Source organism: Scyliorhinus torazame, chromosome 12, assembly GCF_047496885.1.
Source record: "Scyliorhinus torazame isolate Kashiwa2021f chromosome 12, sScyTor2.1, whole genome shotgun sequence".
NCBI classification, from domain to species: domain Eukaryota; kingdom Metazoa; phylum Chordata; class Chondrichthyes; order Carcharhiniformes; family Scyliorhinidae; genus Scyliorhinus; species Scyliorhinus torazame.
In genome coordinates, this window is record NC_092718.1 from 148,439,306 (window position 1) to 148,465,406 (window position 26,101).

At 44.0% G+C, this 26,101-nt stretch overlaps 1 protein-coding gene across 4 annotated transcripts in view; it reads right to left on the reverse strand.

The window, feature by feature from the left end:
* zzef1 (zinc finger, ZZ-type with EF hand domain 1) overlaps window positions 1-26,101 on the reverse strand; it is a 348,514-nt gene that overhangs the window by 137,767 nt on the left and 184,646 nt on the right. For all 4 annotated transcript variants that reach the window (XM_072469157.1, XM_072469156.1, XM_072469159.1 and 1 more), the window contains exons 29-32: window positions 22,192-22,353; window positions 13,387-13,519; window positions 10,077-10,215; window positions 6,254-6,419 (exon numbers count right to left, since the gene is read on the reverse strand). In XM_072469157.1, the coding sequence (XP_072325258.1) occupies window positions 6,254-6,419; window positions 10,077-10,215; window positions 13,387-13,519; window positions 22,192-22,353 (600 nt within the window). The remainder of the gene's footprint in view (window positions 1-6,253; window positions 6,420-10,076; window positions 10,216-13,386; window positions 13,520-22,191; window positions 22,354-26,101) is intronic.

Below are 26,101 nucleotides of genomic sequence, written 5' to 3' on the forward strand. Positions count from 1 at the left end.
GCTGACGCCAGACTGAAGACATAGGTTGCTTGTGCAAGATTTTGTTGTTATTCATCTGTTGTCTTGTATATAGTTTACCCACAGTTAATGTTAATAATTTGTTTATAGCTTTAGCTACAAGTGTTCTTGTAATAAATCAGGCCATTTGACAAGAACATTACATGGTATCAGGTTTGGATGGTGCTAAACACTGAGAATGGCTGCAACAACGATTTTAAGATTTTGCAGACTGCGGAATTAACAGCATGGAGTCGTTGAAGCCATTAAAGAGTCTCAGCTTTCATGGTAATGTGGGCAGCAACTGGCAAGTGTTTAAACAACAATTTAATCTGTTTCTTACTGCAGTAAATTTAGAAGATCAATCAGATTCACGCAAGGTAGCAATGCTCCTAACAACAGCAGGCCCGAAGCAATTGCTGTGTTTAATACGTTTAAATTTGCAAACGATGAAAATAGTAAAAATTTCAACAAGCAATTCGATGCCCATTGCAGCCCCAGAAAGAATTAAATTTATGAATGTTATGTGTTTAGATCACGTTTACAGAAGATAGGAGAGTCCATAGATCATTTCATCACTGATTTAAAGTTAAAAGTGTTATTTTTCTGCGGTGGAATCATCAATGATTCGGGACCAGATTGTGTTTGGTGTGAATGAAAATAAGCTGAGGGAACAGTTCCGGAGGGAATCGGAGCTGTCTTTGGACTAACAGTTAAGATTTGTCAGGCTCACAAGATAGCAGCACAGCATTCTAAAATGTTTCTCAGTAATGGCGGCATCTTCTTGGAGGAGAAAACTCCAATTGGTGCCCTTTTTCCAAAAAGGTGGGAAACTTGAAAAAAAAAAGGCGGGAAGTGCCTGCAGTTCTCGCATACCAACAAACAGGTTAAAGATCAGGAAGAAGTATTTCTGTGTAAAAGATGTGGTCAAAGGCACAAACTAAGGCAGTGACCAGCATTTGGAAAGTTTTAGAGAACAAAGAAGAACAACGAAACGTACAGCAGAGGAACAGGCCCTTCGGCCCTCCAAGCCCGTGCCGATCATGATGCTGTAACTAAAAAAAAACCTTCTGCCCTTACTCGGTCCATATCGCTCTATTTCCTCTCTATTCGTGTATCCATCAAGATGCCACTTAAATGTTGCTAATGTGCCAGCTTCCACTGCATCCTCTGGCAGCGCATTCCAGGCACCCACCACGCTCTGCATTTGATATTCTCTGATACTCCATTTAAACAAAATGCGGTTGATGAGGACAAATGGCTGCTGCCACCTGAAGCGAACGGTACAGCGGTTCAATTGAAGGTAGGCAGTGGTGACAAAGCCAATTTAATCAGCATGACTGATATAAAAAACTAAAAATTCAGCCGATAAGAAGAAATCACAAAATATCTCCGAGAGATTATAATGGTTCAAGCATTAAATGTTACGGTGCTTGTGACCGGATTGTGGTGGTGAGAACACAGTTTATTCCGTCCCATTCTGTATTGTATCCGAGGGCATGGATTCATTATTAGGTGATCAATCCTGTGAAGAATTAGGTCTAGTGCAGTTGGTATATAGCGTCCACAACGGATTGGATCAACACTCCAATGATTCTGAGAACATTAACAGCAAATGTGTTCACAGGTTTTGGTACACTACCATTCACCTCAAGATACAACTCAAAGAGGATGCAAAACCCGTGATACTGCACCAAGAAGAGTACTTTCACCTCTTCAGGATCACCTCAAAAAGGAGCTGGACAGAATGACCAAATTAAAAGTAATCAGAAAAATAGAAGAACCTACCGACTAGGTAAACTCCATGGTTTGTGTAAAAAAAAGTATGACAATATTTGCATATGCATGTATCCTAAAGATCTTAACAAGAATATCAAAAGAGAACATTACCAAATACCAAAGTGTGAGGAAATCATATCTGAGATTGCTGATACATAATTCTTTACGAAACTTGACGCATCTCAGAGTTTCTGGCAACTAAAGCTAGAGGAAAAAAGTACAAAAAACTGCACGTTTAATACGCCATTTGGACGGTACTGCTTTCCGAGAATGGCGTTTGGCATAATTTCGGTATCAGAAATGTTGCACCATGCCCTGGAGCACATAATCGAAGGCATTGCAGGTGTACGAGTGTACGTGGGTGATATCATTGTTTGGGGCTCAATCATAGACGAGCACAATACGAGGTTGCTTAATGCTCTAACAAGCGTCAGGAGAAACGGACGAAAGCTCAACAAGCAAAAGTGACAATTTGGAGTAACTGAGGTCACATTCCTCGGTGAGAAGCTCTCATCGCATGGCATTGAACCTGACAGTTCTCAACATGTCAAAACCACAAGACAAGAAAGCCATCTTAAGAGTGAATGGTATCATCAATTTAAGAGGGAAATTCATTCCAAACCGGTCAGTAAAAACAACACATCTACATGATCTCCTGCACAAGTCAATGGATTTCACTTGGACTGAACAACATGAGCAAGAGTGGAAGAAGCTCAAGACTTCACTAACCACCACGCCAGTTTGCACATTTTTTGACCCGTCTAAGCAGATTAAAGTGTCAACAGACGCGTCCAAATATGGTCTGGGAGCAGTTCTTCTGCAACTCGAGCATGACGATTGGAAACCAGTCACGTCTGCATCTCGATCCACGACGACAACAGAGCAGAGGTTCGCTCAAATCGAAAAAGAATGCCTGGGCTTAGTTGTAGGCTTGGAGAAATTCCACGACTATGTTTATGGGCTTCCAATTTCACAGTTGAGACAGATCATCGTCCTTTGGTTAACATGATCAAAAAAAATCTCAGCCAGATGTCTCCACGCATTCAGAGGTTGAAGATGAAGTTACAACGCTATGACTTCAATCTCATCTACACGCCAGGCAAATATTTGTTCTTACCAGATGCATTATTGAGAGCGCCGATACAAAGTATTAGTAGTGAAATTGCTGACCATGTAGATCTGCATGTCAATCCTATTTCCACACTGCTACCAGTATCAGATGCGAAACTACGTGAGATCCAAGAGACCAGGAAAGATCAAGCTCTTCAAGAGGTGATGAGGAACATCAACTCACACTGGCCCAGGGGTCAATGTATAAAATCTGAACTCAGTTTCACAATATAAAAACTGAACTCCGTATCATTAATGTCCTTCGTTTGAGCACTATAGTCATACCTCAATCTTTTCGCAAGGATGTACTAAAGAGGATACACGAAGGACATCCTGGGATTGAAAAATGGCTTTTGATAAGGTTCACCATGGTCGGCTCATGAAGAAAGTGAGGAGGTGTGGGATAGAGGTAAATTTGGCCAATTGGATAAGTAACTGGCTATCACATAGAAGACAGAGGGTGGTGGTGGATGGAAAATGTTCAGACTGGAGACCAGTTACCAGCGGTGTACCACAGGGATCAGTGCTGGGTCCTCTGCTATTTGTGATTTTTATCAATGACTTGGAGGAGGGGGCTGAAGGGTGGGTCAGTAAATTTGCTGATGACACCAAGATTGGTGGAGTAGTGGATGAGGTGGAGGGTTGTTGTCGGCTGCAAATAGACATTGATAGGATGCAGAGCTGGGCCGAAAAATGGCAGATGGAGTTTAACCCTGATAAGTGCGAGGTGATTCATTTTGGTAGAAAAAATTTGAATGCGGATTACAGGGTCAACGGCAGGGTTCTGAGGAATGTGGAGGAACAGAGAGCTCTTGGGGTTCATGTCCACAGACCTCTGAAGGTTGCCACTCAAGTGGATAGAGCCGTGAAGAAGGCTTATAGTGTGTTAGCGTTTATTAACAGGGGCTTGGGTTTAAGAGCCGCGGGGTTATGCTGCAACTATACATGACCCTGGTGAGACCACATTTGGAGTAGTGTGTGCAGTTCTGGTCACCTCACTATAGGAAGGAAGTGGAAGCATTGGAAAGGGTGCAAAGGAGATGCCGCCTGGTTTGCAGGATAGGTCTTATGAGGAAAGGTTGAGGGAGCTAGGGCTTTTCTCTTTGGAGCGGAGGAGGATGAGAGGCGACTTAATAGAAGTTTATAAGATAATGAGGGGGATAGATAGAGTGGGCGTTCAGAGACTATTTCCTCGGGTGGATGTAGCTGTTACAAGGGTGCATAACTATAAGATACAGGGTGGGAGAGATAGGAGGGATGTCCGAGGTAGGTTCTTTACTCAGAGAGTGGTTAGGGTGTGGAATGGACTGCCTGCTGTGATAGTGGAGTTGGACACTTTAGGAACTTTCAAGTGGTTATTGGAGAGGCACATGGAGCACACCAGAATGACAGGGAGTGGGATAGCTTGATCTTCGTTTCGGACAATGCTCGGCACAACATCGAGGGCCCAAGGGCCTGTTCTGTGCTGTACTGTTCTATGTTCTATGTAAATGGAAAGCTCGTGACTTTGTTTCTGGCCAGTTATAAACCAGGATATCGACAGGATGGTCAGTTGTTGTGACACATGCCAAACTCATTGTTGCAAGCAAACAAGAGAACCTATGCAAATATCTGGGGTGGAATTCTCCGAGCCCCCGCCGGCACGGTGGCGTGCAAATCTGGCCACGCCACCGGGACACAATTCTCCGCAATGCGGAGAATCGGCGCCGTCGGTGCGACACCGACTCTCCGGCCCGGGCCGGCACGCCGATTCTCCGGGACGAGCGGCCGTCAACAAAAAGCCGAGTCCCGCCGGCGCTGTTCTAACCTGCTGTGGGCTGGTGGGACCTCGGCGTTGAAGGGTCTGGGTGCGGTCGATGTGGGGGGGGGGAGGGGGTGTCCGACCCCAGGGGGGGCCTCCGTAGTGGTCTGGCCCGTGATTGGGGCCCACCAATCGGCAGGCCGGCCTCTCTGCCCCCCAGCCTCCTTTCCTCCGCGCTGGCTCCTGTAGCCCTGCGCCATTTGCCGTTAGAGCTGCCGCGGGGAAGAAGGCCACTGCGCATGCCATAGTTGGGGCCGACCCACCTGCGCATGCGTGACCCCGCGGCACCGGGTTCAGGCCGGGATCGGCAGCTGGAATGATCGTAGACTATTTTTCAAATTCTCCCGAAATGGCTCTACTGTCAAGCATAACGGCAAGTAGTGTAATACTGCATGCCAAGTCAATTTTTGCTAGATACGGAATTCCGCAAGTCGTCGTGAGCGATAACGGTCCTTGTTTTAGCTGTGGAGTGGTAACACTTCGCAGTCACGTCTGATTTAGTGTCGGTTATATCCTCAGGCCAACGGAAAAGCCGAAAAAACGTATACATTTGTTAAGCAATTGTTGAAGAACGCAGTGGACAGCCCATCTGATCCATATCTCGCACTATTGAATTACAGAGCATCACCATTGTCACATAGTAGATTGCCAGCAGAGTTACTCATGAATAGAAGGTTGCGTACCACACTTCCCTATTTGGAAGAGGAGAATGCAGTGTTACTGCAGGAAATGCAAAACATTAAAGAGAAACAAAAGCAGTTCTATGACAGAGTGTCTGATATTTTATATTATCCCTCCATGTGTCTAAAACTTTACCACCTCGGAGTAGTAATGACATTGTGAGAATAGAAGATTCAGGCAATTTGTCGAGAAAAGCCAATGTACTTGAAGAAATAGCACCTCATTCCTACAATGTACAGACAGAGGAAGGTTGGTTTTAAGAATAAATCGTCGTGCACTCTTGAAAACCAGAGAAGACTTTCACAACAACATGATGAATGACGAATCTACGTCAGAATCAACGCAGCTGCAGTGTCAGATAGTTCAGCAGTTACTGCGCATGAGAATGTCACGGAGAACATTGAATCTACAAGTTCTGAGCGGCAAAGTCAAAACTTGAGAAGATCAACCGGAGTCAAAACAAAACCTGATCGACTCAAGTTGTAGATTCGGACTATTTGTACATACTAGGCTTGTTGTTCTTGTGTATGTATATATAGGCTCATGATATCACATGTAAGTATACTAATGATAATGTATTCATTTATTCTTTCAAAGGAAAGGGGATGTAGTGATATCATGGTTCTGTTGTAATTCACTGATTAACCACTAGGAGTCTCACTAGTATCTAAGTGAATATAGAGTCAGCTGACCTCCGAATGGCTGGAGGAAGCTGAAGGTTGCTTGTGCATGATTTTACTGTTATTCATCTGTTGTCTTGTATATAGTTTACCCACAGTTAATGTTAATAAATCATTTATAGCTTTAGCTAAACGTGTTCTTGTAATAAATCAGGTCATCCGACAAGAACATTACAGTTTAATTATATATCACTGCCTTGGTTACCTGTCAGGGTACTTCTTTGCAGAATAGCATCCATAGCAGAGGTCAAAGTCATCACATACATTACAGTTGATCCTGCGACCGATGATCAGCCCTTGACAGTGATCACATGCATACTCCATGTTCACCATTTTGTGATAATCTTCGTGATGTTCAGGCATCACTCCACCTGAAGAATAAAATCGCAATCACAAAATGAAATGATGCAATTACCACTGGCCTTCAGGAATGTTACACTGAGATTAAATCTGCTGACAACCAATTACTCTGACAATTCACACTCCCAAGGAAGTTGGTTTTCAGGTGAACTTTGAAACTGGAACATACTAAGTGCTTGATGAGAGCACGGTAGCACAGTGGTTCGCACTGTTGCTTCATAGCGCCAGGGTCCCGGGTTCGATTCCCGGCTTGGGTCACCGTCTGTGCGGATTCTGCACATTCTCCATGTGTGCGTGGGTTTCCTCCCACAAGTCCCGAAAGGTGTGTTTTAGGTGAATTGGATATTCTGAATTCTCCCTCTTTGTACCCGAACAGGCGCCGGAGTATGGTGACTAGGCGATTGTCACAGTAACTTCACTGCAGTGTTAATATAAGCCTACTTGTGACAATAATAAAGATTATTATTACTTAGTTTCAGAGTCTGGTTCTCAGACTAGCAGGCAACTGATGGTTCTGCTGGGTCCTGGAGTAAAAAAGATGCAGTTTCTGAAACAATTTTGATCACAAGACCGCTGGGTTAACATTCTGAGTCCCACCCAGTCTGGCTTGGATCGGGTAGGCCACTGTGAATGAATGGGATGTTTACAGTGGCCATAGTTATAATTTCAATCTTCACTTTTGTCCGGTATGAAACATGGAGACAGGCAGTCTGGAAACTCCATAGGAACATAGGAATTAAGAGCAGAAATAAGTAATTCAGCCCTTCGAGCCTGCTCCGTCGTATAATCAGATCATGGCTGATCTCTTCCTGGTCCCTACCTGTTCCCCATATCCCTTTAAGCTTTTCTTTTAAAATCAGAAATATATCTATTTCCTTCTTGAAACCATTTAATGACTCAGATTCCACCGCACTATGGGGCAGCGAGTTCTACAAATTCACCACCCTCTCCTCACATTCTTTAGCCTTTGGCCCATTGCAAAATAAGATTTATGAATTCCACAAATAGCTGTGAGATACCCTCGCCTTTGTCCATATTTAGTTAGGTATTCGTTACAGTCTATACAATAGTCTAAATGCCAAAAGTCACATGATTTTCAGCAGCCCTCTTAACAGCTTGTTTGTGTATTAACTTAATGTTCATAATATGAGATGCGGACTAGGTATGACATTAGAGATCAATGAGGTAGATGCTATTATTTCACAGAACTGTTATAGAATGGAAAGAGGCCATTTGGACCATTGTGTCTGCACCAGCTCTCCGATAAGCAATTCAATTTGTGCCATTTCTCCCATAATCCTACATATTGGGCAACACGGTGGCTAGCACTGCTGCCTCACGGTGCCGAGGTCCCAGGTTTGATCCTGGCTCTGGGTCACTGTCCATGTGGAGTTTGCACATTCTCCCAGTGTTTGTGGGGGATCCGCCCCCACAACCCAAAGATGAGCAGGGTAGATAGATTGACCACGCTAAATTCCCCCTTAATTGGAAAGATTGAATTAGGTACTCTAAAAAAAAATTTTAATCCTGCATATTATTCCTTTTCAGATAACGAGCTAGTTCCCTTTTGAATGCTTCAACTGAACTTGGCTATATTACACTCTGTGGCAGTGTATTCCAGATCCTAACCGCTCACAGTGTGAAAATGTTTTCTTCATATTGCTATAGGTTCTTTTGCCAATTACCTTAAATCTATGCCCACGCACCAATTCTTCCACCAGTGGGAACAGTTTTTTTCTCCTCTCTACTCTATCGAGGCCCCTCATGATTTTGGATACCTCAATGAAGTCTCCTCCCAATCGTCCCTTCTCAAGACAAGCAGTCTCAACTTCTCCAATATAACTTTGTAACTGAATTTCCAAATCCCTGGAACCACTCTCGTGATTATTTTCTGCACTCTCTCTAATGCCTTCAACATCCTTCCTGAAGTATGATGCCCAGAACTGGGCACAATACTACAGTAGGGGCTCAATCAGTGTTTTATTGCTCTTGTACTCGAAGTCCCTATTAATAAAGCCTAGGATACTGTATATTTTACTAACTGCTTTCTCAACCTGTCCTTTCAAGTTCAATGACTTATGCACATAGACAGACAGTTTCTTCTGATCCTCCACCCACTTTAACTTGTGTCTGATATTTTATATTATCCCTCCATGTTCTTCCTACCAAAATAAATCACTTCACGTTTCTGATTGAATTTTACCTGCCACTTGTGTACCCATTCCACTACATTGTCGATGTCTTTTTGAAGTTCTATACTATCCTCTTCATAGCTCCCAGTGCTTTCCAGTTTCATGCCCACCGCAAATCTTGTCATTGTGCCCTGTAGATCAAGGTCTTGGCCATTAATATATATCTGAACGAGCTAGTGTACCTACACTGATCCTTGGGGAACTGCACTATAAACCTTCCTCCAGTCGAAAAAATCATCCATTAACTATCTCTGTTTTCTGTCACCTATCCAGTTTTGTATCGATGTTACTATGGTTCCTTTTATTCCATGAGCTATAACTGTGCTCACAGGTCTGCTGTGTGACACTATCAAATGCCTTTTGGAAGTCCATGTACACCACATCAACAGCATTGCCCTTATCAACCCTCTCTCTTATCTCTTCAAAAAAACTGTTTGTTAAACATAATTTTCCTTTAACAAGTCTCTGCTCATTTTCCTTCATTAACCCACATTTATCAAAATGCTATTAATTTTACCCCAAATTACCGTTACGAGAAGATTCCCCACTACTACAGTTAAACTAACTGACCTCTAATTGCCAGGCTTACCTTCACATCTTTTTTTGAACATCTGTAATTCTCCAGCCTTCTGACACTACCCCTGAATCCAAAAAGATTGGAAAATTTTGGCCAGTGCCTCTGCAATTTCCACTCTCACTTTCCTCAGTGTCCTTGGATGCATCTCATCCTGTCCTGATGCCTTAGCAATTTTAGTTGTAGACACCCTATCTCATACCTTCTCCTTATCAATTTTAAATCCTTCTAGTGTATTAATTCATTCCTCTTTCACTGTGACCTGGGTGGCACCTTCTCCCTACGTAAAGACAGGTGCAAAGTATCCATTTAGTACTTCAGCTCTACTCCATGTGTAAATCCCCTTTTAGGCCCACTCCTTTTACTTTTATAAGCCTACAGAAAACGTTGGGCTTACATCTTATATTAGCTGCCAATCTCTTGTCACAATCTCTCTTTGCTTCTCTTATTTGCTTTTTCACTTCCTCTCTGAACCTTCCATATTCAGCCTGATTTTCATTGTATCAATCACCTAACAACTGTCAGAAGCATACTCTTTCTTCCTCTTCATCTCTAGGAGCTCTGGGGAGGGGGATGGGGCAGGTTACAGTAGGGGTTAGGTACTTATTAATATTTAACCAATTGTATCTGCTGCGTATTTCACCATTAATCTTATTATAAATAAACTGTTATTGTGTTTCAACTTACAAACCTGGTGAGTGTAATTATTGGGCAGTCAAGGGCCAAAGATCCCGGGAATTTTTAATTCACTTCTATTGTGACTCCGAGGCATGTGGGGCTGGAATTGACCACGCACTAGCCTAGGGTGGTGTAACAAGTCTAAACTCCACCTGTTCAAAGTCTTGAATGGCAACATACAGAAGTCAAGCCATTTTCACTTCACATCAGAACCAAGTTCTTACCGAGGAAGCATGTTTTGCAGAGATCCATGTCAGGACACTGAAGACACCGGTAACGATGCCAGGGAGCTATTTTGTGGCATCCATCACAGGATATCTCCACATTCAACAGGTCACAGTAACGTGCAACAAACATATGCATCTGTCACAAAGCACAAACAAATTAGTTATTACAAGTTCCAGGCTTTAAAACATCATATGTTGTTCCTCCAGACACAATGGAGGCCATGGCTATGTTCGTGGCCGGTAGAAGGAAAATACATCTCTCCTGCACAATATCAAAAAGCAAACAAAATTATGTGCACAAGACTATCTCTTGCACAGAAATTGAAACAAATTTGTCACAAATAAATGAAACAAATAAGTAAAGAATTAGCTGGGGCTGGGTTTAGCACAGGGCTAAATAGCTGGCTTTTAAAGCAGACGAAGGCAGGCCAGCAGCACAGGCTCAAATCCCATACCAGCCTCCTCGAAGAGGCGCCGGAATGTGGCGACTAGGGGCTTTTCACAGTAACTTCATTTGAAGCCTGCTTGTGACAATAAGCGATTTTCATTCCATTCTCATTTGATTTCATTTCAAATAAATAAAATGTATCAAGTCATCAACCAAGTCATCCTTGGAAAAAACATGCTACCTTTTGCCTACTCCTGCAGAAAGCACATTGAGCGGTATATGCTGTTAGAAAGAACAAAGAAAATTACAGCACAGGAACAGGCCCTTCGGCACTCCCAGCCTGCGCCGATCCAGATCCTTTATCTAAACCTGTCGCCTATTTTCCAAGGATCTACTTCCCTCTGTTCCCCACCCGTTCATGTATCTGTCTAGATGCATCTTAAATGATGCTATCGTGCCCGCCTCTACCACCTCCGCTGGCAAAGTGTTCCAGGCACCCACCAACCTCTGCGATAAAAACTTTCCACGCACATCTCCCTTAAACTTTCCCCCTCTCACCTTGAAATCATGACCCCTTGTAATCGACACCTCCACTCTTGGAAAAAGATTGTTGCTATCCACCCTGCCCATACCGCTCATAATTTTGTAGACCTCAATCAGGTCCCCCCTCAACCTCCGTCTTTCCAACGAAAACAATCCTAATCTACTCAACCATTCTTCATAGCTAGCACCCTCCATACCAGGCAACATCCTGGTGAACCTCCTCTGCACCCTCTCTAAAGCATCCACATCCTTCTGGTAATGTGACGACCAGAACTGCACGCAGTATTTCAAATGTGGCCTAACCAAAGTCCTATACAACTGTAACAAGACCTGCCGACTCTTGTACTCAATACCCCGTCCGATGAAGGCAAGCATGCTGTATGCCTTCTTGACCACTCTATCGACCTGCGTTGCCACCTTCAGGGTACAATGGACCTGAACTCCCAGATCTCTCTGTACATCAATTTTCCCCAGGACTCTTCCATTGACCATATAGTCCGCTCTTGAATTAGATCTTCCAAAATGCATCACCTCGCATTTGCCTGAATTGAACTCCATCTGCCATTTCTCTGCCCAACTCTCCAATCTACCTATATTTTGCTGTATTCTCTGACAGTCCTCCTCGCTATCTGCAACTCCACCAATCTTAGTATCATCTGCAAACTTGCTAATCAGACCACCTATACCTTCGTCCAGATCATTTATGCATATCACAAACAACAGTGGTCCCAGCACGGATCCCTGTGGAACACCACTAGTCACCTTTCTCCATTTTGAGACACTCCCTTCCACCATTATTCTCTGCCTCCTGTTGCCCAGCCAGTTCTTTATCCATCTAGCTGGTACACCCTGAACCCCAAAAGAATTCACTTTTTCCATCAACCTGCCATGGGAAACTTTTTCAAACGCCTTACTGAAGTCCATGTACATGACATCTACAGCCCTTCCCTCATCAATTAACTTTGTCACTTCTTCAAAGAATTCTATTAGGTTTGTAAGACATGACCTTCCCTGCACAAAACCATGCTGCCTATCACTGATCAGTCTATTTTCTTCCAAATGTGAATAGATCCTATCGCTCAGTATCTTCTCCAACAGTTTGCCTACCACTGACGTCAAGCTCACAGTTCTGTAAATCCCTGGATTATCCCTGCTACCTTTCTTAAACAAAGGGACAACATTAGCAATTCTCCAGTCCTCCGGGACCTCACCCGTGCTCAAGGATGCTGCAAAGATATCTGTTAAGGCCCCAGCTATTTCGTCCCTCGCTTCCCTCAGTAACCTGGGATAGATCCCATCCGAACCTGGGGACTTGGCCACCTTAATGCCTTTTAGAATATCCATATCTTCCCCCTTCCTTATGCCGACTTGACCTAGAGTATTTAAACATCCATCCCTAGCCTCAACATCGGTCATGTCCCTCTCCTTGGTGAATATCGATGCAAAGTACTCATTAAGAATCTCACCCATTTCCTCTGATTCCACTTTTGTCTTTGAGTGGGCCAATCCTTTCTCGCGTTACTCTCTTGCTCCTTATATACGAATAAAAGGCTTTGGGATTTTCCTTAACCCTGCTAGCCAAAGATATTCCATGACCCCTTTTAGCCCTCTTTATTGCGCGTTTGAGATTTGTCCTACTTTCCCGATATTCCTCCAAAGTTTCATCAGTTTTCAGTCGCCTAGATCTTATGTATGCTTCCTTTTTCATCTTAGCTAGTCTCACAATTCCACCCGTCATCCATGGTCCCCATATCTTGCCATTTCTATCCCTCATTTTCACAGGGACATGTCTGTCCTGTACTCTAATCAACCTTTCCTTAAAAGACTCCCACAGTTCAAATGTGGATTTACTCTTAAACAGTTGCTCCCAATCCACATACCCTAGCTCCTGCCGAATTTTGGTATAGTTGGCCTTTCCCCAATTTAGCACTCTTCCTTTAGGACCACTCTCGTCTTTGTCCATGAGTATTCTAAAACTTACGGAATTGTGATCGCTGTTCCCAAAGTAATCACCGACTGAACCTTCAACCACCTGACCGGGATCATTCCCCAATACCAGGTCCAGTATGGCCCCTTCCCGAGTTGGACTATTTACATACTGCTCTAAAAAACTCTCCTGGATGCTCCTTACAAATTCTTCTCCATTTACGCCTCCAACACTACATGAGTCCCATTCAATGTTGGGGAAGTTAAAATTTCCCATCACGACTCCCATCCAATTACATCATTTAGTGAATAAAAATATAAACTAAAATTAAGATAATTTTCACAAATCAATGCTTCTTTTCTCACATTTAAATATGGAATGTTGTATGCCAATGACAAATGTCCAGTAAGGTGAGAGGTAAATTAATCCGATTTAAAGCACCTACTTACCCGCCTCTTCTCCTCAGCAGTAGCACTAGACATCCTCTCATACCAGACACGAAGCTGTATTCCATCTTGACATTCCTCCATCCATTCTTTGTTGCATTCATAATCTGCAATCTCATCTTCTTCACTCCACTGGCTAAACAAGTACGAGATTTCAATCGTATAGGGTGTGATTCGGCAGTTTATAGACAGATTGCTCCCACCAGCAGGAAAACTGGATTGATTCCCGCTGGCGGCAGGAGCGATGCTGATGTGCCATCCATGGCATTAAGAATTATTTTTCCCCGACAGGATTGGGCTTTATGTTGGCCTCGAGGGGGTGGGGCCTAAACCCGCTCACAGCTCCCACACCTCGGAGCTCGCGACACCATTTTTCAAGGGTACCCCGCCCTTTGGCTGGGCCAACCTGACATCTTGCACTCCACAGAGGAGGCAAGGGTGTGAGTACCCTCTCTACACTTGTCTCAAGGGTGCCTAGGGGATCCTTCAGCGGAGGTGGGGGTTGGCGGTGCTTGAACTGGGCTGGAGGGCTCAGGTCGGAAGTCTTTCCTGGAGTGGGGGTTGTTTGGATGGTCTTTCCATCTGAAGCTTTTAAACCCTTTAAACTGTCTGTCAGCATGATGAAATGAAAGATCAGTGAGAATAAAGTGAAAATATTTCCATCTGCAACCGTAAAACCTTTAAACTGTCTGTCAGCAATAAAAAATGAACGATCGGTGAAATGAAGGCAAGTCTTTCCTTTAATGTGGTGAAACCTTTGAAGTGCTTTTTTCAGCCAATTTCATTGCCCTTTATCTTTTTTTGACATAAATTTAGAGCACCCAATTCTTTTTTTTTCCCAATTAAGGAGCAACTTAAGTGTGTCCAATCTACCTACCCTGCACATCTTTGGGTTTGTGGGGGTGAGACCCCCACAGACACGGAGTGAATGCGGAAACTCCACATGGACAGTGACACAGGGCTGGGATGGAACCCGGTTCCTCGCCGCTGTAAGGCAGCAGTGCTAACCACTGTGCCACCCTGGCACTCTCTTTATCTCTTTCAAGCCTGTGTACATGCCTAGATCTTTGAAAGGCATTGTTTACATTCAATAACACAGGACCATTGCCTTTCAAAAGCGTGTTCATTGACAGGTCCAGGTAATTTCAAAGGAAGGATTACCGTTGTTTATTTATATAGTTCTACTGGGGTTAATTTAATCTGAAGTACTTACTCTCTTGAGCAACTTGTCTTTCTAACCGCATTTTTTTTTTTTAAAAGAGGCTGTCTCTTTTTCCTGAAGAACTTCCCATAAAAATCAGGTGTGGGGACAGCACTCAGCCAGAGAACCTGGTCCTTGACATATTGACATGCTGGGAGACAGTTTATAGGTTTTAACGTTGCAGATGGGAAAACCATCTAAACGACCCCCATCCCAGGAAAGACCCCCAACCTGAGCCCCTCCAGCCCAGCCCAAGTCCCCCGACACCCGTCTCCGATGAAGGACCATCCTCGGCACTTGTAGGGAGGGCACTCACCCCCTTGTCCCCCTCGGAGTGCGAGCCACCAGCACTATACAGAGTGGTCACACTGTAGGCTCAGACTCCACACACAGGAAGGGAATGGGTGATCAAAAGGCAGAGCAAAAATGTGAGACAGGCTGTGCAGGCATCTACTAGAGCCATTCCCCTGCAAAACGCATATGCAGCTTTGAATACGGTTAAGGGGAATGACCTCTCAGGGGAAAGCAACAACAGCCAAATCCGTTGCATTACGGTTGGTTCTGCTGCAGTAAAATGAGTAGGAATGCAATAGTTATATGGGATTCAGTTGTAAGGGGAATATATAGGTGTTTCTGTGGCCGGAAAAGAGACTCCAGGATGGTATTTTGCCTCCCAGGTGTTAAGGTCAAGGATGAGAATGTCTCAGAGCGGTTACAGGATATTTTGGAGGGGGAGAGTGAAGAGCCAGTGGTCATGGTGCAGATTGGTACAAACGATAAAGGTAAAAAAAAGGGATGAGATCCTAAAAGCTGAATATAGGGAGTTAAGAAGAAAGTTGAGAAGTGGAACCTCAAGGTAGTGATCTCATGATTACTGCCAGTGCCACGTGATAGTCAGAGTAGTAATAGCATAATACATTGGATGAATACATGGTTGAAGAGATGGTGTGGGGAGGAGGGTTTCAGATTCCTGGGGCAATGGGGCTGGTTCTGGGTGGAGGTGGGATCAGTACAGAGTGGAAGGATTACACCTGGGCAAGACTGGAACTTATGTCCTCGGGGGAGCATTTACCAGATTGGCAGAGAAAGTTTAAACTAAAATGGCAGGGAGATGGGAACCTATGCAAGGAGTCAGAGGAGAGGGAATCAAGGACAGAAACAAAAGACAGAAAGGGGAATAAGGAAAGTGATAGGCAAAGAAACGAAGGGCCAGATTCAAACAGGGCCACAGTGAAAAATAGTGGGAACGAGACAACTTAAGTTACAAAGACAAGCCTAACAGCTTTGTGCCTTAACGCATTCACAATAAAGTGGATGAATTAATTGCGCAAATAAATGTAAATGCGTAGGATATAGTCAGGATTACAGAGACATGGCTGCAGGGTGATCAAGGTTTGGATCCAGGGGTATTCAGGATTTAGGAAGGACAGGCAAAAAGAAAAATGTGGTGACGTTGCATTGCTGATTAAAAAGAAAATTAACGCAATAGTGAGGAAGGATATTAGCTCCGACAATGTGGGATCTGTACGGGTAGAGCTAAGAAACATCAAGGAGAAAACAACATTAGTAGGGGTTATATCTAGACCCCCAAACGTTAGTGGTGATGTTGGCATTAAACAGTAAATTAGAGATGCATGCGATAAAGGAACATCTATAATTGTGGGTGATTTTAATCTGCGTATGGACTGGGCAAATCAAATTAGTCACAATAATATCGAGGAGCCAATTAGAGTACAGGCCATCCTAGACTGCTTATTGTGCAATGAGAAAGGAATCATTGAAAATCTAGTTTTGCAAGACCCTTTGGGGATGAGCAACCATAACAGGATGGAATATTTTTATCAAGATGGAGAGTGACGTTGTTAACTCTGAGATTAGGATTCTGAATTTTAATAAAGGTAACTACGATGACATGAGGCGCAAGTTAGCTATGAAAGATTGGGAAATGTTACTGAAAGGGATGACGGTGGAAAGGCAATGCAAACATTCAAGGAGCGCATGGGTGAACTGCAACAGTTGTTTATTCCTGCCTGGCACAAAAATAAAACAGGAAAGGTGGTCAATCCATGGCTTACAAGGGGAAATTAGAGATAGTATTGGATCCAACGAAGTAGCATACAAATTGACCAAGAAAACAGCAGACTTGAGGATTGGGAGCAGTTTAGAATTCAGCAAAGTAAAACAAAGGGATTAAGAAAGGGAAAGTAGAGTATGAGAGTGAGTTTGCGGGGAACATAAAAACTGAGTCAAAGTTTCTAAAGGTATGTGAAGAGAAAAAGATTGGTGGAAGACAAATGTAGGACCCTTACAGGCAGAAACAGGGGAATTTATAATGGGGAACGAAATGGCTGACCAACTAAATACATACTTTTGTTCTGTCTTCACAAAGGAGGACATAAAGAAGTTACCAGGAATGTTGGGCAACACAGAATTTAGTGAGAGGGAGGAACTGAAGTAGATCAATATGAGTGGAAAAATGGTGTTGGGGAAACTGATGGGATTGAAAGCCAATAAATCCACAGAGCCTAATAATCTACATAGTACAATTCTTAAGGAAGCGGCACAGTGGTTAGCACTGCTGCCTCCCGGCACCGAAGACCCGGGTTCGATCCCGGCCCCGGGTTACTGTCTGTGTGGAATTTACACATTCTCCCTGTGTCCGCGCGGGTCTCACCCCCACAACCCAAAGCTGTGCAAGGTAGGTGGATTGGCCACGCTAAATTGCTCCTTAATTGGAAAAAGAGGATTGGGTACTTCAAATTAGTCGCGCAGCATGGTGGCACAGTGGTTAGCACTGCTACCCCACAGCACCAGGGACCTGGGTTGGATTCCAACCTCGGGTGACTGTGTGGAATCTGCACATTCTCCCTGTGTCCACATGGGTTTCCTCCGGATGCTACAGTTTCCTCCCACAGTCCAAAGATGTGCAGGTTAGTAGGATTGGCCATCTAAATTTCCCTTAGTGTCCAATGGTTAGGTAGGGTCATGGGGATGGGGTAGGTTAGGGTGCTCTTCCAGAGGGGGTAGTGCATACCCGATGGGCTGAATAGCCTCCTTCTGCATTGCATGTATTCTATGATCTATGAGTATGAGTGGAAAAATGGTGTTGGCGAAACTGATGGGATTGAAGGCCGGTAAATCCCCAGAGCCTGATAATCTATATACCAGAGTACTTAAGGAAGTGGCCCGAGAAATAGTGGATGCATTGGTGGTCATCTTCAAAGATTGTACAGACTCGGGAACAGTTCTTACAGATTGGAGGGTAGAGGGAGAGAGAAAACAGGGAATTACAGATCAGTAAGCCTGACGTCGGTAACAGGGAAAATTCATCATCAAAGATTTTATAGCAGAACATTTTAAAAAATGCCAAGATCAGACAGTCATCATGGATTTATGAAAGGGAAATAATGTTGGACAAAATCTACTGGAATTCTTCAAGTATGTAACTAGTACAGTTGATATGGGGAGCTAGTGGATGCTGTTTATTTGGACTTTCTGAAGGCTTTCAGCAAAGTCCCACATAAGAGATTAGCGTGGAAACTATAAGCGATTATGGGCAGTGTATTGAGATGGATAGAAAATGTGTTGCCAACAGGAAACAAAAAGTAGGAATAAACAAGTCTTTTTCCAAATGTCAGGCAGTGACTAATGGGGTACTGCATGATTCGGTGCTGGGACCCCAGCTATTCACCATATGTATTAATGATTTGGATGACGGTACTAAATGTAACATCTCCAAATTTTCAGATGACACAAAGCAGGATGGGAGAGTGAGCTGTGAGAAGGATGCAGAGATCCTTCAGTGTGTAGACAAGTTGAGTGAGTGGGGAAATAAATGGCAGATACAGTATAATGTGGATAAAAGTGAGGTTATGAAAATAAAAATGACAAATTGTTTGTATGAAATAGTGAAGCCTTTGTATGTAAGAATTTAATAATGTTTGGAATAAAATATAGAAATGGGAAGGCAGATTATTATCTGAATGGCCATAAATTAGGAGAGGTGAATGTGCAACAAGACTTGGGTGTCCTTATACACCAGTCGCTGAAGGTAAGCACGCAGGTGCAGCAGGCGGAAATGAAGACAAGTGGTATGTTGGCCATCATAGAGAGAGGATTCAAGAACAGGAGCAGGGATGTCTTGCAGCAACTGTACAGGGCTTTGGTGAGACCACATCTGGAATAGTGTGTGCAGTTTTGGTCTCCGTATCTGAGGAAGGATGTTCTTGCTATAAGACCATAAGACATAGGAGCAGAATTAGGCCATTCAGCCCATCGAGTCTGCTCCACCATTCAATCATGGCTGATATTTTTCTCATCTCCATTCTCCTGCCTTCTCCCCATAGCCCCTGATGCCCTTATTAACCAAGAACATATCTATCTCTGTTTTAAAGACACTCAGTGATTTGGCCTCCACAGCCTTCTGTGGCAAAGAGTTCCACAGATTCACCACCCTCTGGCTGAAGAAATTCCTCCTCATCTGTTTAAAAGGATTGTCCCTTTAGTCTGAGATTGTGTCCTCTGCTTCTAGTTTTTCCTATAAGTGGAAACATTCTCTCCACGTCCACTCTATCCAGGCCACGCAGTATCCTGTAAGTTTCAATAAGATTCACCCTTATCCTTCTAAACTCCAACGAGTACAGACCCATAGTCCTCAACCATTCCTCATACGACAAGCTCTTCATTCCAGGGATCATTCTTGTGAACCTCCTCTGGACCCTTTCCAAAGCCAGCACATCCTTCCTTAGATACGGGGCCCAAAACTGCTCACAATACTCCAAATGGGGTCTGATCAGAGCCTTATATAGCATCAGAAGTACATCCCCTGGTCATTTGCCTTCCTAACTGCCGACTGAACCTGCACATTAACCTTATGAGAATCGTGAACAAGGACTCCCAAGTCCCTTTGTGCTTCTGATTTCCTAAGCATCTTCCCATTTAGAAAAGTCTATGCCTCCATTTCTTCTTCCAAACTGCATAATCTCACACTTTTCCACATTGTATTCCATCTGCCACTTCTTTGCCCACTATCCTAGCCTGTCCAAGTCCTTCTGAAGCCCACCTGCTTCCTCAATACCACCTGTCCCTCTATGATCTTTGTATCATCTGCAAACTTAGCAACTGCGCCTTCAGTTCCTTCCTCCAGATCATTAATGTATATTGTGAAATGTTGTGGTCCCAGCATCGACCCCTGAGGTATACCACTAGTCATCGGCTGCCATCCTGAAAAAGATCGCTTTATCCCCACTCTCTGCCTTCTGCCAGTCAGCCAATCCTCTATCCATGCCAGGATCTTACCCTGAACACCATGGCCTCTTAACTTATTTAACAGTCTCCTATGCGGCACCTTGTCAAAGGCTTTCTGGAAATCTAAATAAATCACATCCACTGGTTCTCCTTTGTCTAACTTCCTTGTTATTCCGTATAGAGGGAGTGTAGAGAAGGTTTACCAGACTGATTCCTGGGATGGCAGGATGTGTGAGGAGAATTTGAGTCAGCTAGAATTGTATTCGCTGGAGTTCAGGGGAATGAGAGGGGATCTCATAGAAATCTATAAAATTCCAACAGGATCGACAGGGTAGATGCATGAAGGATATTCCAGATGGTGGGGGTGTCCAGAACTAAGGGTCACAGTCTGAGGATGGGAGAAACCTTTTAGGACAGAGATGAGAATAAATTTCTTCACTCAAAGAGTGGTCAGCCTGTGGAATTCGCTACCACAGACAGTAGTTGAGGCCAAAACAATGTATGTTATCAAGAAGCAGTTCAATGTCGCACTTGGGGCGAAACGGATTATAGGATATGGGGGGAGGCGAGATCAAGCTATTGAGTTGGCTGATCGGCCAAGATCATAACGAAGGGCCAAATGGCCTCCTCATAATCGTATCTTCTATGTCCCAATTTCTCAGGACAAATTCATGCCAGCGGGACTCCCAGCTGGCTGGGGGCAGGAGCATCATCACAGGAGGCTGTTGAGTTCTATCATTACATTCAAATGAATGTGGATGAGGACATCACATTTTCCACCGAGCCTGGGCGAAAAACCAGCAGGGCAGATTGGGAGACTTGCAACGGGTTTGACGCTCAGCGTGAAACCAGATTTCTGCACTGCGCTCGATTCAATGGGTAGTCACAAATCCCGCCACTAGCTAGCGGACCTGGAAAATCCCCCCATACATCCCAAAAAAGGTTTTACAAGAGTTTGAAACTGTACGCTTCAACTCTAGATCTCATCACAGCTCCCCCCTCAGATGCCTGTGCCGATCCTGGTCTGTATCCTGAACTCCACCTAACTCCCTCAGCTCCAAAGCCCACTTAATACTGAATCTCTCTCATTTCATACCAAAGCTTTTGCACCTTTCACCCTAATCTGTACAAAATGCCCCTCACCTATCACCCCATCCCTTCCTGAATTCCACTTCCCGATCATCCCAGACTCCAAATCCCACTCCCATTCTCTACCAAATACTCTTTACACATCTCCCCATCCCAAAAGAAATCTCACTCATTCATCATCTCATCCTCGTCAACCTTTACTGACTCTCCATCCTCACAGTACACTGAATCCAAAATGATTTTTGCCCATAGAAACTCAGGGGCCTGCCTCGTTCCATCTTTGGAATCTTCTCCAGCCCTGCCTCGTGGATCACAACCTGGTCTTTTAACTCTGGCATTTAATTCTCTTCTCCTAACCCACCAAATCAATGTTACAAGTTTCAATGATCATCTTCTGGAACCTCCTCCTTGTAGACAATATTGCTCCCCACTCTCAGAGACCTCTTCAGACCCTCCCCGACCACATCCTCAGTCCCATCTCCCAACATTTGACAATGATGTAGTTATGACAGTGCCTCAGGGCACTCTTTCGCATGTAAGGTGATGAATATCAGGGGCAACTATTAACAGCTTGTTGGGAGTTTGGATAATTTTGCTTGTAACGGAAAAAATGGTTAGCGTGAAGAGAAACACGGTACAACATGGAGTTTGGACGTTCTACCCATCTCTGCGTGGGTTTCCTTCGGGTGCTCCGGTTTCTCCCACAGTCCAAAGATGTGCAGGATAGGTGGATTGGTCATGCTAAGTTGCCGCTAAGTGTCCAAAATATGTGCAGGTTAAATGGGGTTAGGGGCTAAGGTGGGGGTGTAGGCCTAGGTGAAGTGCTCTTTCCGGGAGGTGCTGTAGACTCTATGGGCTGAATGGCCTCACTCTGTACTGCAGGGATTCTATGTTCCAACACAGAAACCATTGATGGTGAATTCTGTGTCATTTGCAGAAAATCTAAGGCATAGAATATCCTTTAGGAATTAACAGGGAAATACACATCAGTTGCTGGAAAGATGCTGGAAAAACTGTTCAAAACAATTTAACATGTTCACAATTTTATCTTATAATGTTGCTTAAATATCAGTCTTGCATAAAGTCCGTCTTTCACACATCATATATTAAATAGATATTCAGGGAATCAATAATTACATGGAATTTTTTGGAGCACGTTTGAATATGCAGCTCGACAGCCTTTACGCAGTGCCGGCTATTCCCAGGCTGCACTACCTGAATTCTGCCTGTAACATTATTACTGCACATATTTCAGCTGCAGCTGTACTCACTGTATAGCACTGTCATGGATACTGATATTTTCCTGTGACATTGCCAGTAAGAGATCAGGCAGCTTGATGTCATTGAAGAAGGGCATGTCCAGTGGCTCCCAGCCCATGTCTAGCAGATGCAACAGACAGGTCTGAACGCAGGAGAGTGCCGGGAGTAGAGACCTAAAGCAAACCAAAAGTACAATATGAAGAAAGGATTAAGTTCACTTTGAGCTCAATAAACTCTGCCGCTATTTGGGAAGTCATAGAACATTACAGCGCAGTACAGGCCCTTCGGCCCTCGATGTTGCGCCGACTTGTGAAACTACTCTAAAGCCCATCTACACTATTCCCTTATCATCCATATATCTATCCAATGACCATTTGAATACCCTTAGTGTTGGCGAGTCCACTACTGTTGCAGGCAGGGCATTCCACGCCCTTACTACTCTCTGAGTAAAGAACCTACCTCTGACATCTGTCCTATATCTATCTCCCCTCAATTTAAAGCTATGTCCCCTCGTGCTAGACATCACCATCCGAGGAAAAAGGCTCTCACATGTAGCAAACTTGCATATTAACTGGGATGAGAATCACATTGTTGGAGCACTTATCGGGATAGAGACAGGAATGCAGGTTTTCAGAGAACAACAATTTATACTGCACAAGGAGAAGGTGCTAATTGATTGGCAGATGGGCTCAGATTTGTCAAGGTGTTGCCATGGGGAGTGCACCAGCGAAACAGATGTCTCCAAAGCTTTTGTGCTACAATCCGAACTACTGTTATTACTGGACAAGTCAGATCCCAGAGAGACACCTGACTTTTTGTTTAGAAATCATGGAGGAAGTTACTGGACAAACTCTCAGGAGTCTGCTGATAAAACTTTTAATACAAAGAATAAAATATTCATTAAAACAGGAAAAGTGAACACACCAGACAAAAAAGGTTAGAAAGATCGCAATACAAACACAATATGACGATTTGAATACCCACTATTCCTTTATCCCAACAATATCTTTACAGACACACAAACCAGTGAAGAGTTATCACGAGCTTTGCTCAATAGCTTCTTTCTTGGGACTGGCACAATTCGGTGAATTCTTGAGCATTCATTTGATGCTTCTCATCTAACTCATATCTCTCTCCCATGTCCCAAATATTGAGCTCACTGTTTCTTCAACTGCAGAGTAAACAAATAAGTTCCCCAGACTCAGTATTCCAGGAGCACCTCCACTAAACTGATCAGTTTAGGGAGCCCGATAACTTGATTATTCAGTTAACCACTGTCCCACTAACCTCTCAGTTTTTCTTCTCTGAGAGATTAAATTCCTTGCCTTCGCTCTCTGACCCACGGTCGAAGCCCCCTCTCTCTCAACTTTCCTGTGCCTGTTTTTTTTCCTGAATCAAAGCCTTCAACAGCTTTTAACCCCTCTCGTTAACTTTAGAGGTTGTAAGACCTCATTAAAATGTACATACATGCACAGAAAATAGAAGTAGGAGGGTGCCATTCGTCCTTTCGACCTGCTCTGCCATTCAGTAGTATGGCTGATCATCAAGTTCAATACCCTGATCCCACCTTCCTCCCATCTCCCTTGATCCCTTTAGCCCCAAGAGCTATATCTAATTCCTTCATGAAATTACAATGTTTTTGACTCAACTACTTTGTTTTCTTTATTCGTTCATTGGGATGTGGGCATCGCTGGCTGGGCCAGCATTTATTGCCCATCCCTGAGGACATTTAAGAGTCAACCACATTGCTGTGGATCTGGAGTCACATGTAGGCCAGACCAAGTAAGTCGACATATTTCCTTCCCTAAAGGACATGAGTAAACCAGATGGGTTTTCATGACAATTGACAATGGTTTCATGGTTATTAGACTTTTTTTTATAAATTCCAGATTTTTTTCTATTGAATTCAAATTCCACCAACTGTTCTGGTGGGATTCGAACCCAGGTCTCCAGAACATTACCCTGGGTCTCTGGATTACAAGTTCAGTAATAATACCACTACACCACTGCCTCCCCACTTTGTGGTAGTGAATTCCACAGATTAAGACATTTCTCCTAACCTTAGTCCTAAAAGGTGTATCCCTTATCCTCAAACAGGACCCCTACTTCTGGACTCTCCACCATTGAGACCATTCTTTATGAACCGACCCTGTCTAATCCTTAAATTCTAAGTTTCTATCACTCTTCCAAACTCCAATGAATATAATCTGAACCTACTTAGTCTCTCCTCACATGACAGTCCCGCCTTGCCAGGATCAACCTGGTAAACCTTCGATGCACTCCCACCATAGCAAGAACATCCTTCCTCAGACAAGGTGGAACAGTTTGAGGGAAGTGTATTGAGATGAATATAAAACCGGTTAGCAGAAAGATAACAATGAGTAGGAATTAACAGGTCCTTTTCAAATTGGCAGGCAAAAACTAGTGGGGTGCCACAGGGATCGTTGCTGGGACCCAGCTATTCACAATATGCAGTAATGATTTGGACGAGGGAACAAAATGTAACATCTCAAAGTTAGCAAATGATTCCAAGTTGGGTCGGAGGGTGAACTGTGATGAGGATGCAAAGATCCTTCAGCATGATCTGGACAGGTTGGGCGAGTGGGCAAATCAATGGCAGATGCAGTATAATTTGGATAAATGTGAGGTTGTTCACTTTGGAAGCAAAAACAAGAAGGCAGATTACTACCTGAATGGCTGTAAATTGGGAGAGGTGAGTGTCTAGCGGGACCTGGGTGTCCTTGTGCACCAGTCGCTGAAGGTAAGCATGCAGGTGCAGCAGGCGATAAAGACGGCGAATGGTATGTTGGCCTTCATTACAAGAGGTTTCGAGCACAGGAGCAGGGATGTGTTGTTGCAATTATGCAGAGCCTTAGTCAGGCCACACCTAGAATATTGTGTGCAGTTTTGGTCTCTTTTTCTGAGGTAAGATGTTCTTGCTCTCGAGGATGTGCAGCGAAGGTTTACCAGACTGATTCCAGGGATGGCAGGACTGTCATACGAGGAGAGATTGACTAGGTTAGGATTGTTTTCGTTGGAGTTCAGATGAATGAGGGGGGGGGGGGGGGGGGGGGGGGGGGGGGGGAATCTCATAGAGACTTATAAAATTCTAACAGGACTAGATAGGGTGGATGCAGGGAGGATGTTCCCAATGGTGGGTGTGTCCAGAACGAGGGGTCACAGTTTGACGATTCGGGGTAGACCATTTAGGACAGAGATCTTCACCCAAAGAATGGTGAGCCTGTGGAATTAATTACCACAGAAAGTAGTTGAGGCTAAGACATTGAATACACTCAAGAGGCAGCTAGATATGGCACTTGAGGCGAATGGGATCAAGGGTTATGGGAAGAAAGCAGGATTAGGCATTTGAGTTGGATGATCAGCCATGATCGTGATGAATGGCAGTGCAGGCTCGAAGGGCCGAATTGCCTCCTCCTGCTCCTATGTTTCTATTACTAGGGGACATGGGTTTAAGGTGCGAGTGGCTAAGTTTGGAGGAGATGTGCGGGAGACATTTACTTGACACAGTGGGTTATGGGTGCCTGAAACTCACTGCCAGAGGTGGTGTGGAAGCAGGTACAATAGTGACATTTAAGGGGCATCTTGACAAATACATGAATAGCATGGGAATAGAGGGATTCGGAACCTGGAAGTGTAGAAGGTTTTAGGTTAGACGGGCAGCATGATCGACGCAGGCTCGGAGGGACGAAGGGACTGTCACTGTACTGTACTTTTCTTTGTTCTTTGTTCCAACAGCTGCCAAATTAATTTAAATTGCAATGGCTGCTGGAATATTATGCCTTGGTAGTGGTAAGGAGTTTCTTGCCCAGAATCAGAAGAACCTAGTCAGGCTTAAGCCACGGTGTGTAATTTTTTCCAAGGCAACAAAAATATTTGCCATTGGCAAAGGAAAATTTCACC